Consider the following 12,932-nt stretch of genomic DNA (forward strand, 5'->3'; position numbering starts at 1 on the left):
TAGAAAGCGTGTTTTCGGTTGTGTAACGGGTACTTCCATTGAAGAATGTGTCCAGCACCAGAAGCTGCGTTGGTTGGGACATGTGTTACGTATGCCGAACCATCGTTTGCCGAAGAGAGTACTGTTTTCCATGCCCAATTCGGAGTGGCGTAAACAGAGAGGTGGCCAACCCTTGACTTGGCAGAGGAGTATGAAGTAGATCGCGAAACGCTTGGGTGCTGTCGGTGCTACACGCCTTCCAGGATGGGGACCGTGTGATCGTCATTGTGCCTGGTTGGAGACACTACAAGATATGGCTGCCAACCGATGTCAGTGACGTTCTTGTTGTCAGTTTCTGTCCAGATTGCCTGAGTGAATGTCTGGAGGCGTAGGCACCTCGGAATGATTGTGTTAAGCTAGCACTGAGTCCCTCCCCTATCCATTCTTTTCTTTACAATAAGGCTTTCAAATAAGTCATGGTTGTACGGCAGTGAAGCATCGGTGTTGAACAATGATGCCAGTCGATCGATGAAATGAGTGACAGTAACCACCACGGACTTACCACGCAATTCTATGATATTGAAGACAGTCACTGAAGCGGCAATTGACTTTGACCTGTTGAACAATGATGCCATGCTGTCGATGAAATGAGTGACAGTAACCACCACGGACTTACCACGCAATTCTATGATATTGAAGACAGTCACTGAAGCGGCAATTACCAGACTTTGACCAACCTCCAGTCCGTTGATTCCGGCGTAAATGTTGATGGTATTGGTGCAGAACACTGTCAGTAGACCCATATATACATAGTAGAGTACCCCTACAAGAAAAGTGCACGAAAATTATTCGTTATAGTTCACTATCCGTTATAAATTCAAAATGTGAATTCGAACAGTGGATGAGAACACTAATGCACCTGATCTAGAACGACTGAAATACCCGCTAAATACTGGTCGAGGAAAAAAGTTTCGACGTTCAACAAACACTGACGCAATAGACGGTTAAACGGTTCATTAAGTATGGAAGTTCTAGTACGTCTGACTGTAGCCATAAACTGTGTTGTGTCATAAGTTCAGCTGCGGCACGACTTCGGTGTACAAGTATTGTACATGAGGGCTGAGGTATTGTCAGGCCTAGTCAGAAACAAGCGAAAAATTGTTTAGCCGTTGCCCCCTTTCGGTGCCTAGCTGCCATGCCACACGAAGAAGGCACGAGGGCTGGGGTACTACCAGGTTGCCCAAGCCTAGACAAGGGAAGCTGAGAGGCAGAGGTTGGGTTCGAACCATAGACCTTCCGGTCAGTAAATTCGCCTTCTAAGCACTTGGGCCATCTCGCCCCGATGGCTCAGTGGTAAGGGCGCGAATTTACTGATCGCAAGTCCGTGGTTTGAACCCAACTAGTGCCTCTCGACTTTTGACACCTGAGGCGCATGCTGGACGCTCTTGAAAATTGCACTTGAGTGGTGTGATCGGAAAGCACGACGCCTCGAAGGACGATTCAGGAACACATCTTGAGTGTGTCCACTGAGTGGCCCACCTGTCAAGACTTCCCAGTCAGGTAGCACAAAGGATAGTTCAAACCATCTTACCATGTTATTATTATTATTATCATTATTATTATATCACCATATTAGTTATTTAGATGCCTGTTTGATTCTTTCGGTCCCCACTCCTGGAGCATAACTTTTAAGCGTCAACTAACAAGTTCCGTAAAATCCAAGACCTGTGATTGCATTTTATAAGGTGTCTTCTAAAGCCTCTACGTAACCCAGCGGATGGATTTAAGTGATGAGGTGCGTAACAACCAAACACCAATGGTGTGTATTCGTGCTGCAGTAGCAGATCAAGAGTATAGATTTTAGGTGCTAGACCGAAACGGGTCTGTTGGGTCATCTGCCTCAGTCCCATCGAAACATCCGGCCATGAGACTACAGTGGAGCCTAGACATCAATTAAGACTCAAATACCCCACGCAATTACGTGGATCCATTGGACACCAGGGACTCGGAACCCGGTGGGTCAATCTACCGAAAAGAATGTCCTTTCACAGAAACACCTTAATTGCTCAATAATTTTCGTGTCGACTGGTTCAAATTAGGAGATCATACATGTTGGTGAGTTCTATTGTTACCTCAAGTGCCAGCATGCATTACCAGTGTAGTGTCGACGACGATGATTGTGAAAATTCCCGTTTGAACCACTAGCTTGAATCACCGACCGGAGCCTAGCCGCACGCCCCAAAAGATACAATCAAACAAGTACGTGAACTACTAATAACTGTATCCCTACGTCAAAGTCACTGGCAAGACTACGTGTGACGCAATGTAATCACTATGGCTTGTGTTTTCCATCCAATTACTTGGAATTTCAGTCCCGTTCTTCCCGGTCACCAGTACGCAGCATTAGCTTGATGCAGTTCGGGAAGGACGTCCCAACAGACATAGTTGAGCGAGTAAGTGTAACCGACCCATGGTATCAGTGCTGAATGAAGGCAGGATATACTCGCTTCATTCAAGTTTGTGGTACTGTTGGTAACTGAGGTAGCGTAGACGGCCGTTGATTTGTTTCCTGAACTGAACAATTTCAATTTCCAATTCAATTTGTCAGGTATGAACCGTGTGCCATAGACATATTGGTTGGAAAGTGGGAGAATACTGCATATACAGTCAAACCCTGGAAGCAATATTTTCAGTTGGTTGTGGAGCTGGGTAGCTGTGCATTGAAGGGGATAGCTTTGATGCGCGGGCGCCACTGACTGTGCGATTGGGCCATCTCTGCCAGTGTTATTAACCGTCGATGAGTTGAGTCCCGGGGTCCTCGTCCAGGGAGGTGACAGTTGTCGACACCACTAAGTTTACCGGTTAGTGTTTTTATACTTCGTTGCCAGGTCATACACTGTCCGCCCCTCGGTCGCTTCAGCACAGGGCTGGGCGAAAAGTGCTCTCCGAAGCAGACGGTCTTCTGGCTTGCGGAGTACATGTCCTAATCAGCGTAACCTATGAAGCATGAATGATTCACCTATCTTGGGTAAGTTCCTTCTTCCTGACACCATCTGGCGTGCCTCAATATTAATAATCCGATGGTCCAACCAGACCCAACCAATGCTTCAGAGACACCGATGGTCAAACACTGACATCTTTCGCAGAGGGTACGTCTGATTTTAAAGCAGTATGGATCGCACCGCCGGAGTATAAACTCTGCCATTCACATACAAACTTAAGTCATGTCGGAGCAATGAGTGTCAGATGTTGGAAAAAGCTGCCCTGGGTTTCTCGATTGGAGAGGTAGTCTCATTTCAAGCCAGTCCTCCGGAACGTAAGCAACTGCCCAGGTGAAAAAATTTATCTACCCCATCGACTGGCTCGTCTGCAAGCATGAGGTTTGGATTTGATTCAATTCAATCTTGGAGCAGCAGTTTACACTTCGTAGGTGTGAAGCAAATGCCAAAAAGTGCGGTGGAGTTAATTGGGTTATATAAGATCATTTGGATTTGGGTAGAATCTGAACCAATCAGAGCAATATCGTCCTCATACTGAATGTGGACAAACGACCCAGGAGCATTTAAACTCCTGAGATTCCAGAGGCAGGCAGGGAAATTTCAAGTAGTATATCAATATCAAAGTTGAACAGGAGAGGGAAGAGAGCGCAGCTTTGTATTACACCGCTAGATGCGGTGAACTCAGGCGAAAGTTTGTTCTATGCTCGTACGCGCCCACAGGAGTTCTCATATAGTACCCTCATAAGGGATATAAATTTGGAAGGGACATCTTTGATCGCCAGATAAGACCAAAGGTTATGACCATCAACAGAATCAAAAGAAGCCTTCAGATCAAGAAAAAACGAATGGATCAGTTGAAAATTGGGGTGACTGTTGCCTATAACGAAAGCCTTCTCCATCTCCTGGACCTTCGAAAACCACCGGCGTTCTGCCATTCTTAAAGCTCCTGAGTAACCGGTGTTTGAGGGATCCGCGTGCGCCATCACAGTAACTAGTTGCTGGTATGGCCTTTCTGGTAGCAACCTTATTATGGCTGGCTGTATAGTCCTTCTCTTTGTAGACAAGACCGGAAAAATTATGAGCCGGGGGGTGCTTGAAAGATTGGATTTACCTAATAAACTCCGCGCAAGATAGCGGTTCCAAACTGACGAGCTGGGAACTAAGAGGCATAGGCTGATTTCGGATACTTGGAGTAAGCAGGTGGGCAAACGGTTCTTTGAAAACTTCCACAAACCGTTCAATCCGCTGATTATACAAAATTTTTTACCGAAATAGTTTCCCTGAGAGAGTTTTTTGCACCGCATTTGAATAAGCTGAGTTTTCGTAAATTCTCCGAAACGGGCGCATGCTTCATTTCGGCCGCACGCTGGTTCAGTCTTTTCGGTCTGAAGTTTGAGGCGCCTTTCGAGTTCGTTTTTGAACCCCTGGAGACGCTGTTGTGACCAGACACTGGACTGTATTACCCGAGTCTTAAGCTAGCGGGGCAAGAATTCAGTGCCTACTATCGTCCTAGTGACTTTGCCGCAAGTCACCGTACCCTCGGGAGACATTGAAAGCCTTGGCCGCCTTGACGTCAGTGGTACTAATACTGTCGGCTCCTGTCCATATTTTCTAAAGGAGCGTTGGAGGATTGGGCACCTCGGGTGTTTACGGTAAGGTAGCCCTAGACCCCTTACCCATCTTAGCTTTTTTCCTCCGGTAATCTGGCCTTGTTTAAATAAACTGACATGGTTGTACGACAGTGAAACACAAATGTTTGTCTTTGGTGTTGATGTCAATCATGATGACGACTGAGTGGACTGCACAATGAGACCAGTGGCCTGAATAGTCTCAGGTGGATGAGTAAAATGTGAACGGAGTTGCGTCGTTCACCTGTGGAATCACATTAGCCAAAAGCTACCATGTAATTTGAGAGTGGCACGAGGGCTAGCATACTGCCAGGTTGCCCAAGCCTAAACAAGAGCAGTCGAAAAGCCAGCATTCGGTTCGAACCACGGACTTGGCAGCTTCGCGCCTTAATCGATGAGTATTCTGAAGCTCAAAAAGACGCAATGTTAGCTCAGATACACACATCTGTACGACCCGCGGCCTTAGGAACTGAATGGCACCGATCCGCTGGAATGAACAGCTCAGCTAGCTCAGCTTACTGACCCGATACTTCGGCTCCGTCAAGACTAGACCGTGCCTCGGTATGACGGTTTGTGTGCCTCCGTAACCCGTTGAGCTACAGTGGGGGGGATGCTCGCGCGACAACCGGTCTCTCATACTAGGTGGCCAACACAGTCTCCTGTTCCTCCAGGTTGGGATAGGAACATGTGTGGCAACATGTTCCCTAAAAGAGGAGATCCGTTGACGTCTCCAGCTAAACACCACTGCCTTTCCATTAGGCTTTTGAGCCAAAGCATCGTTTGGGGACTTTAATCGCCCTCCTTTCCAGCTCTGGGCGCCCAGGCAGGACCCCAACCCACATACAACAATGACCCTTGCAAATAAAAATTTGTTCAAACCACACAGGCCGTCGCGTGGTATCATCAGCCTTACTTGCTGAATACAGTAGGGCAGGTAGACGACAACAGACAGCTGCTGACACCTTCCTTCATTCTCTCTCACCCGCTTTTTCTTCCCCATCCCACTATCCCAACAATAACTCTCTTCTTGTGGACTAAACCACCACAACTGGCACCCCCGTTCGTCTTGCACTGATTTTGGCCGCAACAGCCACGTGTCAGTTGGTGCTGACAGATTCATGCACTTAGATTATAATATTCAAGCCCAAACTCCCGGTTTACTGGTCGCACTCTGAAGCAAGTAGGATAAGATGCTCCTGCTACCACAATGGACCCGTTTGAAAATGTGTACCCTGCATCAGAAACAAGAATTCAGGATGCAAGCACAGTGGTTAAGCTGTCTCATCGTTCTCCAATCGCTTCTGGTTGCGACCTCCTGTAATCCACAGGCTGCTGCGGCAAGATGCACAATAGTCGAAATCATCCTCAGCCACTGGCTGAAGTATCCCTGTTGCACTGGGTGCCCGTTGGTAGTCTCTGTGCGACTCGCCTGATTCGTCCACGAAAGGATCTCACAGGCGGGGATTTATCCTCTTCCGCCTCTACTCTGACACAATCAGAGAGAAGTTTTACGACGCCTCGATTGCCCTGTTAGGGTCTGAAAGCTGATACCATCGTGCCTGCCAGGACGTTAGATGCATAGATGGGTATGCCTAGCGCACTTGAGGCTCAATCGAGTGGTCGATTTGGATTGGACTCAGTACGTACGGACGACGAACGACTGCTTCACACGTAGCGCAGTACTTACTTCCGAAACAACCGAGGTCTTCTGGCTACATAGTGTCCTTCAACAGCACGCCAGCCATGGATCCAAATTGATTATATAGTCATTAGACACCGACGGCGTGCATCATAACTAAACACCGCATGTTTCAAAACACTTATGTGGAGTCAAACAATGCACTCCAATGTCACTTTCTTGTTAGCTTTCCAGGGCCGCACAAGTCGCCTAAAATTTAAGGTGTCTGATCCCCAAGTTAAACGAATTTATCACAACTGCCCTCTGGACTCTCTCAAATGCTCCATTGTCTGATGTCGATTTGCATTGGAACAAGATCACCACAACACTGCTCAGTGCCTGGAGTTTTGCTGGTGGCACAACGCTACCAGTTTCGCTCAAGCACTAGATGTCAAGCAGATTGGCACTGCTTCGACTTCCAAAGCAATTTGACCCCATGAATTATTAGATATCAACAGAAACTGAGCGAGCGCACCGACCGCGAAGCCTGGTGGACACGAAGGTTAAGGCAGTGGAAGAGCTAAAAAGAACCAATAATGCTCCAATTAATTCAAAAGACCCGTACGAGTGGTTCCTTGAAACTTCCTGTGAGAGAAGCGATCAAGGAGAAAAGTGGCATGACCATCTCCAACCACTGGACCAAGCACCTTGAGGGACAATTTCCGCGGTCACCTATTGCCACTCAATCAGACCCTGGATCTACAGCCGAACTACGGACTGCGAACCTGGAATACCCTGCGGCCTCGGAAGCTTGTGACTACGCACGTTCTCTGAGATGCCACCGAGCTCTTGGACCGGATGACTTTCCACTCAAAGACGGGAGTGAAGTTCTAAGTGACAATTTTTGTCTTCTTGGATTTCAAAGACATGTTCGACACAGTTGACCGGCCTACGCTTAGCACGCTTCCTCAGCAAGTAATGCGCCGGAAGTTTGTGAATAAATTTATTCTCAGACTTGCGGGCGTGTAAGACTTTATAGAAGGCTTTCCAAAGGCTCCCGTATACAAAGTGATGTCCGACAAGGATGTCTACTCTCCAATTCTATCCAAATTTGTAGTCGACAAGAAAAAATAGCAAACAGGTTCTGCCGAAGACCTTGTTGACCTGGAATATGTAAACTACATAGTCCTCGTCTTCGAAAAGAAGAAAAGCACAAGCGTTTTTCAGTCACTCATAATCCAAGGAGAAGTGGTCGAATTAGTGGAGCATATAGGTATCTTGAAATTAGCATTAGTTACGGCCGTACTGTAACAGTTAAAGTTATTGAACGAATTTCTAAGACTAGGGTCGCATTTGCTAATCTGAGACATCTATGGCACCAAAGTGAGACGGGCTGGGTCTTATAAAAATCGTTCAGTTGTAGCACTGTTTTGGTGCCTAGCTGCCATGCCACACGAAGTTAGCACGAGGGCTGGGATACTGCCAGGTCGCCCGAGCCTATACAGGGCAAGTCAAGAGGCAGAGGTCGGGTTCGAACCACGGACCTTCCGGTCGGTAAATTCGCGCTATAACTACTTGGGCCATCTCGCCCCTGGGTCTTAGAGCACGTGTGTATTAGGCTATAGTAGGTGGTTTCGTCGTACGCCTGAGACGTGGCTTCTGCGGGCAGCAAAACTTAGATGTTTTCGGATCTTCGACAACCATTGTCTCAGGACCACAGTCTGCGTAGGCTGGCGCTAGCAAATCCACAATGAGACAATCAGAAAACGGACATTCGGTTGTGCCTGAGACTTCAATCGAAGAATGTGCCAAGCACTAAAACCGACTGTTTGGTAACATACTGCGCATGCCGAATCATCGATCGATGAGAGTGCCGTTTTCTGTGGCTAATCAAATGGTGCAGCTAGAATGGCGGTCAACCTTTCCTCCGACAAAGGGGTATGAGAGATTACGAAAAGTCTGTATGCGGTCAATGATCCGCCTTCCAGAATGGGAGTAGCGTGCTCCCTGTGTGAGGTTGAAGACATTGCAAAAGTCCACTAATCGATGTAAATGGCGTCGTTGTCAGTTTCTATCCAGTGCCTGGATGTATGCGCCTCGAAATAATTGTTGCAGGCAAGCATCAAGGCTTTCCCCCATCCACTTTCATCCTTTCCTTCACAATAAGACTTCCAAATGAATTACGGCTCTACAGCAGCAGAGCACAAATGTTGAACAGTAATGCTGTGCTGGCGATGATTATATGAAATCAAGGTTGAAACTAGTTCGCAGGCTGGAATATATAGAGTATGGAGAGTGCCAACAAAGCAACAAAGTTAAATTTGTCCTCCAAAGCCGGAGGATGAGAGATCTGTAGTTTGCCTAGAGTATAGTCCGTGACTGCATTGAATCTGAGTTGTCGCTCTGACAGGCCTTAGAGACAGGGGAATACGAATTTAGACAGCTTAAGATCATACACCGTTGCATTCGCTGTTACCGTCGAAGCAAGTGATCGGTGTGGGAGGTAGTCCATAAAGTATTAGTGTCTGCGAAACATCGAGTCTCGCGCACAAACTTTGTCCGCTAGTGGAGATTGAGAAAAGTCGGAAACATATCGACAATTAAGATGGCTATCGGGACTACGTGATAAATGGCACCCGGAGCAAGTTCAGAGGGCCCTCCATCACCATTATTGACAACACCACCATAAGACAACACGTGCTTCACCGCCGTACAGCCACGGCAATTTATTTGAATAGAGTTGTAGTGGAAAGCAGGTGGGTAGCAGGGATAGGGATCTGGAGCTAGCATACAATGTCCGAGGTGTCTACAGCCCCAGCACTCAGTCAGACAGTTTGGAGAGAAACGGACAACATGGACGCCATACAGCGATTAGCCGTCGCATCGTAGTGTCCCCGTCAAGCATAGGGAGGGTCACGTGGACCCCATCCTGGAAGACGAACAGGACCAACAGCATCTTTGCTTTTCGTACCATCACTCATTCCCTTTGCTACAGGAGAGTTTAAAAATGCCGAAATTAATCAACCTGCACATCTGTTGAATAACAACCTGCAAATATGGACCGGCACCGTACTCAAGGCCCTGGAAAGTGACGGTGCCAACGCGGAAACACCCTTGTTAACTGACAGATTTCGTGCCGGCGACCACCAACAATTTTGTTGAACATTTCGGAGACTTCTGGACATAACGCCTGGCATTTCAAATGGAACCGATAAAATGATCAGGGGATAACTTGTCGAAGACCCAACAAGCGAACCGATCCGAAATAAACGCGAGGACTATTTTGCTGCTTTGATGTCTACGCCTCCCATATGCCCATCACAACGGGCCTTAGATACGCGTAGGGCACCGGAATATAAACAGGACTTTCGTCACAATGTCTGTTGATCGAAATCATGCTTCAGAATGCAAGTCTCTGAACAAATCGCCTACATTTCCAGTAGAACTACGAGGTTGTGAAGAATTCTACACACTTTGGTAGTCAAATTAGCTCTGATGCAAGTGTCTGGCGAAGTCAGAGCACGAATCTCAGACGTCGGATCGTGTTTGCTAACTTGCGTCACTGATGGCGTCGGAAGGGCACATCACCGGGTTTCAGGAATCGCGTATGCCAGGCTACAGTAAGGGCTACATTGCTGTAGGGTTGTGAGACACGGTTTTCGCGGGCGGATGACGTGCTTTTTTTTACCACCGACGCCTCCGAAGCTCTGCTGAAATCGGATAGCGTCAACGAATTCGTAACGAGGTAAGTATAAGACAGGTTTTTGTTGGTGCAGCAAGTACTTTAGTCGAGGAAAACATCCAGCACAATCAAATGCTGCAGCTCCGCCATGCGTTATGCACGCCAAAACAACCTGTATCGTACCTAATTCAGCATGAGGGAGACTGTAATGTGGTCAACGTTTGACCTGGCAGAGGGGTGTGAAGGAAACCACGAAGCGTTTAAGTGTTGCCGATGAGATATGCCTTCTAAGATGGGGTTCCCGAGACCTTTCCTGCCCCTGACCGGAGCTACTGCGAGAAACGGCGTGTGATTATTTTTGGTGGCATTCGTGGTCAGTTCCCGTCCAGATTCTCTGACCGAGTCTTTGGCGGTGCAGGGACCTGAGAATCGATCAGCACCAGGTCCGTCACTCGTCTACTAGTTTGCCTTCTGTTCATTTAAATATAATCCGATGAACTTTTTGGTTATACGGCAGTAAAACACTAGTGTCAATAGTGACGTGTCGCCTCTGATGACGATGGTGATGATCTACAGAACAGACAGTCTTCAGATCAAGAAATAGCATTACCAACCGTTGAAAGCCGTGGCGCCCTGGGTCGAAAAGCCTGTTGCGATAGTGATGGATCTTCAGCCAACCAAAAACCACTTAGAAGCACATGTACCCAAGCAGAGTGACGTACTTACCGATATCAACAGTCGTTCCGACAATGTCTCTCAAGATAATGGGGACCATTATCTTCGTAGTCCCCTCGTTCGCAAGGTATACCGTTAAAAGTGGCAAAGACGCTATTGAGGGCATGATACACTTATGACGCCACGGGAGGTCAAGGGCGTCATCCGCGAAACCGAGGAAAACCATACAACATATGCACAGCAAGCCTGCTAGATAGTGGATAAACTGAGAATACATGTGACTAATGTCAGAACAATTACTTGACTCTTGAATAGCAAGGCCCGCTGTTCATCTGTGGCGGGTGAAATGCCGACCTAAAAAAATTGATGACGTCATAGTTCACTTACGTCCCATAGAGGCAATACATAGTCTTTGCCAAACAAATAGCGCCAGAAGGGAATGGGGATAAACACAAACATGATTACAATAAACACGGCGCCCGCCAAAACACCTTGCGCTTCAGGACTGTAACGTCAGTCATCACAAAAAGCATACAAACTCACAGCGTAGGCTTCGATGGTTTGTTCAGGTCAACGCCCGCAAACCCGGCTCTTAGGAATTCGGGTTTATAAGCGCGGAACATTTTTTTCAGGAGTGAATACCCGAAGAATGATAATACCGCGAGCACTAGAAGTTCTCCAACATGCCGGTACGAGCCAATAAAATCATCGCCATGATTAAGAGACGACTCCATTGCGCCACCGAACACAGCGATCGGGTTCTAAATTGGTGGTGTGAGTATGCAGAATAATCCTCGTTGGGGTATTAAAACAAAAGCCTTCAGTTCAGTCTGATCACTGGTCACTATTTGGTTACCAGGCCAAGCATTATCTTCATTAAGCTCGGCGGGTAAATATTCCAGGAGAAACCCAAAGGCACGTGTACTCCTGTCGGTAGTTCTTCTTCCTGGATGCAGCAAAATGAAGTAAGATGGTAAAATTCAGCACAGACTACATGAGCTTCGGGTCAGTTAACGGTGATGTACTACAACAATCGTATCTGAGATCATTTGCTCCGTAGCATACGCTACGTACTGTGTTACGTGACCCACAAAAAGACATTTTGGTCATCGATTATCATCCGAAAAGTCACCATTCATAAGTTTTGTGGCTTTTTGTACCTTTATTTTACTTCCATTTTAACACTACGTATTTCATCAATTGCATAATCGTTTTTTGTTTAAATACGAAAAACTACAAAAACGCGCACTTGTACAATTGCACATAATACACGCGTGGTCACGTGCTTAGGCTCTCTTCTGATTTCGCTCGCGCTTGCAGCGGTCATTCGCGAGTCTCATGTGCTAACTCTGGTACCAAAACATTTCAGACCATCTTCGGAATCTATTATATGTGGGAACTGTTCATAAGAAGACCTCTGGACCAACATAATTAGATTAGTGTTTATTCGCTGACCTGGGCCAACGACGAACTATTTTGAAGAGAACGATTGTTGGTGAGTCTGTTCCATCTGTTCTCTTTATTTTTGTATACCCAACCTAGCGTAATTATTTTTATTACTTTGCCACACTCTCCTGGTAAACTAACTTATTGGGTAGCCAGACCACTACACTTGTTTAACTTCACAATGGCTTTCGTGTTTGTCGGACATTGGTAACCGGCCTGGAATCAACGGACTGTAAATTGCGGCTGAACTTCATGAATTATCCGCTTGGACCATCATCGTCTTCAAGGATGCCGCGGCAGATAGATTCATCACTGTTGCTCCCCCTAATACAAGTGGGACGTGGTGGGAGTTTTTTTAAGATTACATCACGCACTTATATGGAACAACGTCTTTTCCATTTTGGGTAATTGTGGAACGGAAAACTTTCCCTTAGACAGTTTTTCACGCTGAACGTATGACCGAGTTCGAGTTTGTCTTAGAATTTTTTATGCGTGGTCCAACTATGAAAAATTAAGGGGCCCTTCTACGTCCTTCTTCACTTGTCTACTTCCTGAAAGGGAACCGCTGAGTAACGAGATAGAAATTTGAGTAAGTGGATCAATTCTGTGCATCGTCTATGAATTTGACGATTCATTTTGAACCGTCATTACTCTTCGCTTGATATGTGCAGCCTCGGACAAGCTGATGCATGTGCCCACGAGATTCTAGCCCCTAAGTGTAATCTGCTGAAAAAAATAAGCATAATCCACAGGCTTACATATCCGCCAGCGTGAGTTGAGCTTATTTCCACCGAAGTCTGGTTGACGGGCAAACTGAGGTCCACACACACATGGTTATCTCTACTACAGCGATATTAGGACATGCAATTACGGACGAGCGAGTGTACCGTCCGGCGATGTACCCC

At 46.8% G+C, this 12,932-nt stretch overlaps 1 protein-coding gene across 1 annotated transcript in view; it reads right to left on the minus strand.

Moving 5' to 3' along the window:
• T265_01485 (hypothetical protein) overlaps positions 1–11,335 on the minus strand; it is a gene marked incomplete at both ends in the record, with an annotated part of 35,317 nt that extends 23,982 nt beyond the window's left edge. The window contains 5 exons of the mRNA XM_009165526.1: positions 656–802; positions 10,633–10,846; positions 10,882–10,935; positions 10,969–11,086; positions 11,125–11,335. Of these exons, the coding sequence (XP_009163790.1) occupies positions 656–802; positions 10,633–10,846; positions 10,882–10,935; positions 10,969–11,086; positions 11,125–11,315 (724 nt within the window). The remainder of the gene's footprint in view (positions 1–655; positions 803–10,632; positions 10,847–10,881; positions 10,936–10,968; positions 11,087–11,124) is intronic.
• Between the last annotated feature and the right edge of the window lie 1,597 nt (positions 11,336–12,932).

Source organism: Opisthorchis viverrini, assembly GCF_000715545.1.
Source record: "Opisthorchis viverrini unplaced genomic scaffold opera_v5_16, whole genome shotgun sequence".
NCBI classification, from domain to species: domain Eukaryota; kingdom Metazoa; phylum Platyhelminthes; class Trematoda; order Opisthorchiida; family Opisthorchiidae; genus Opisthorchis; species Opisthorchis viverrini.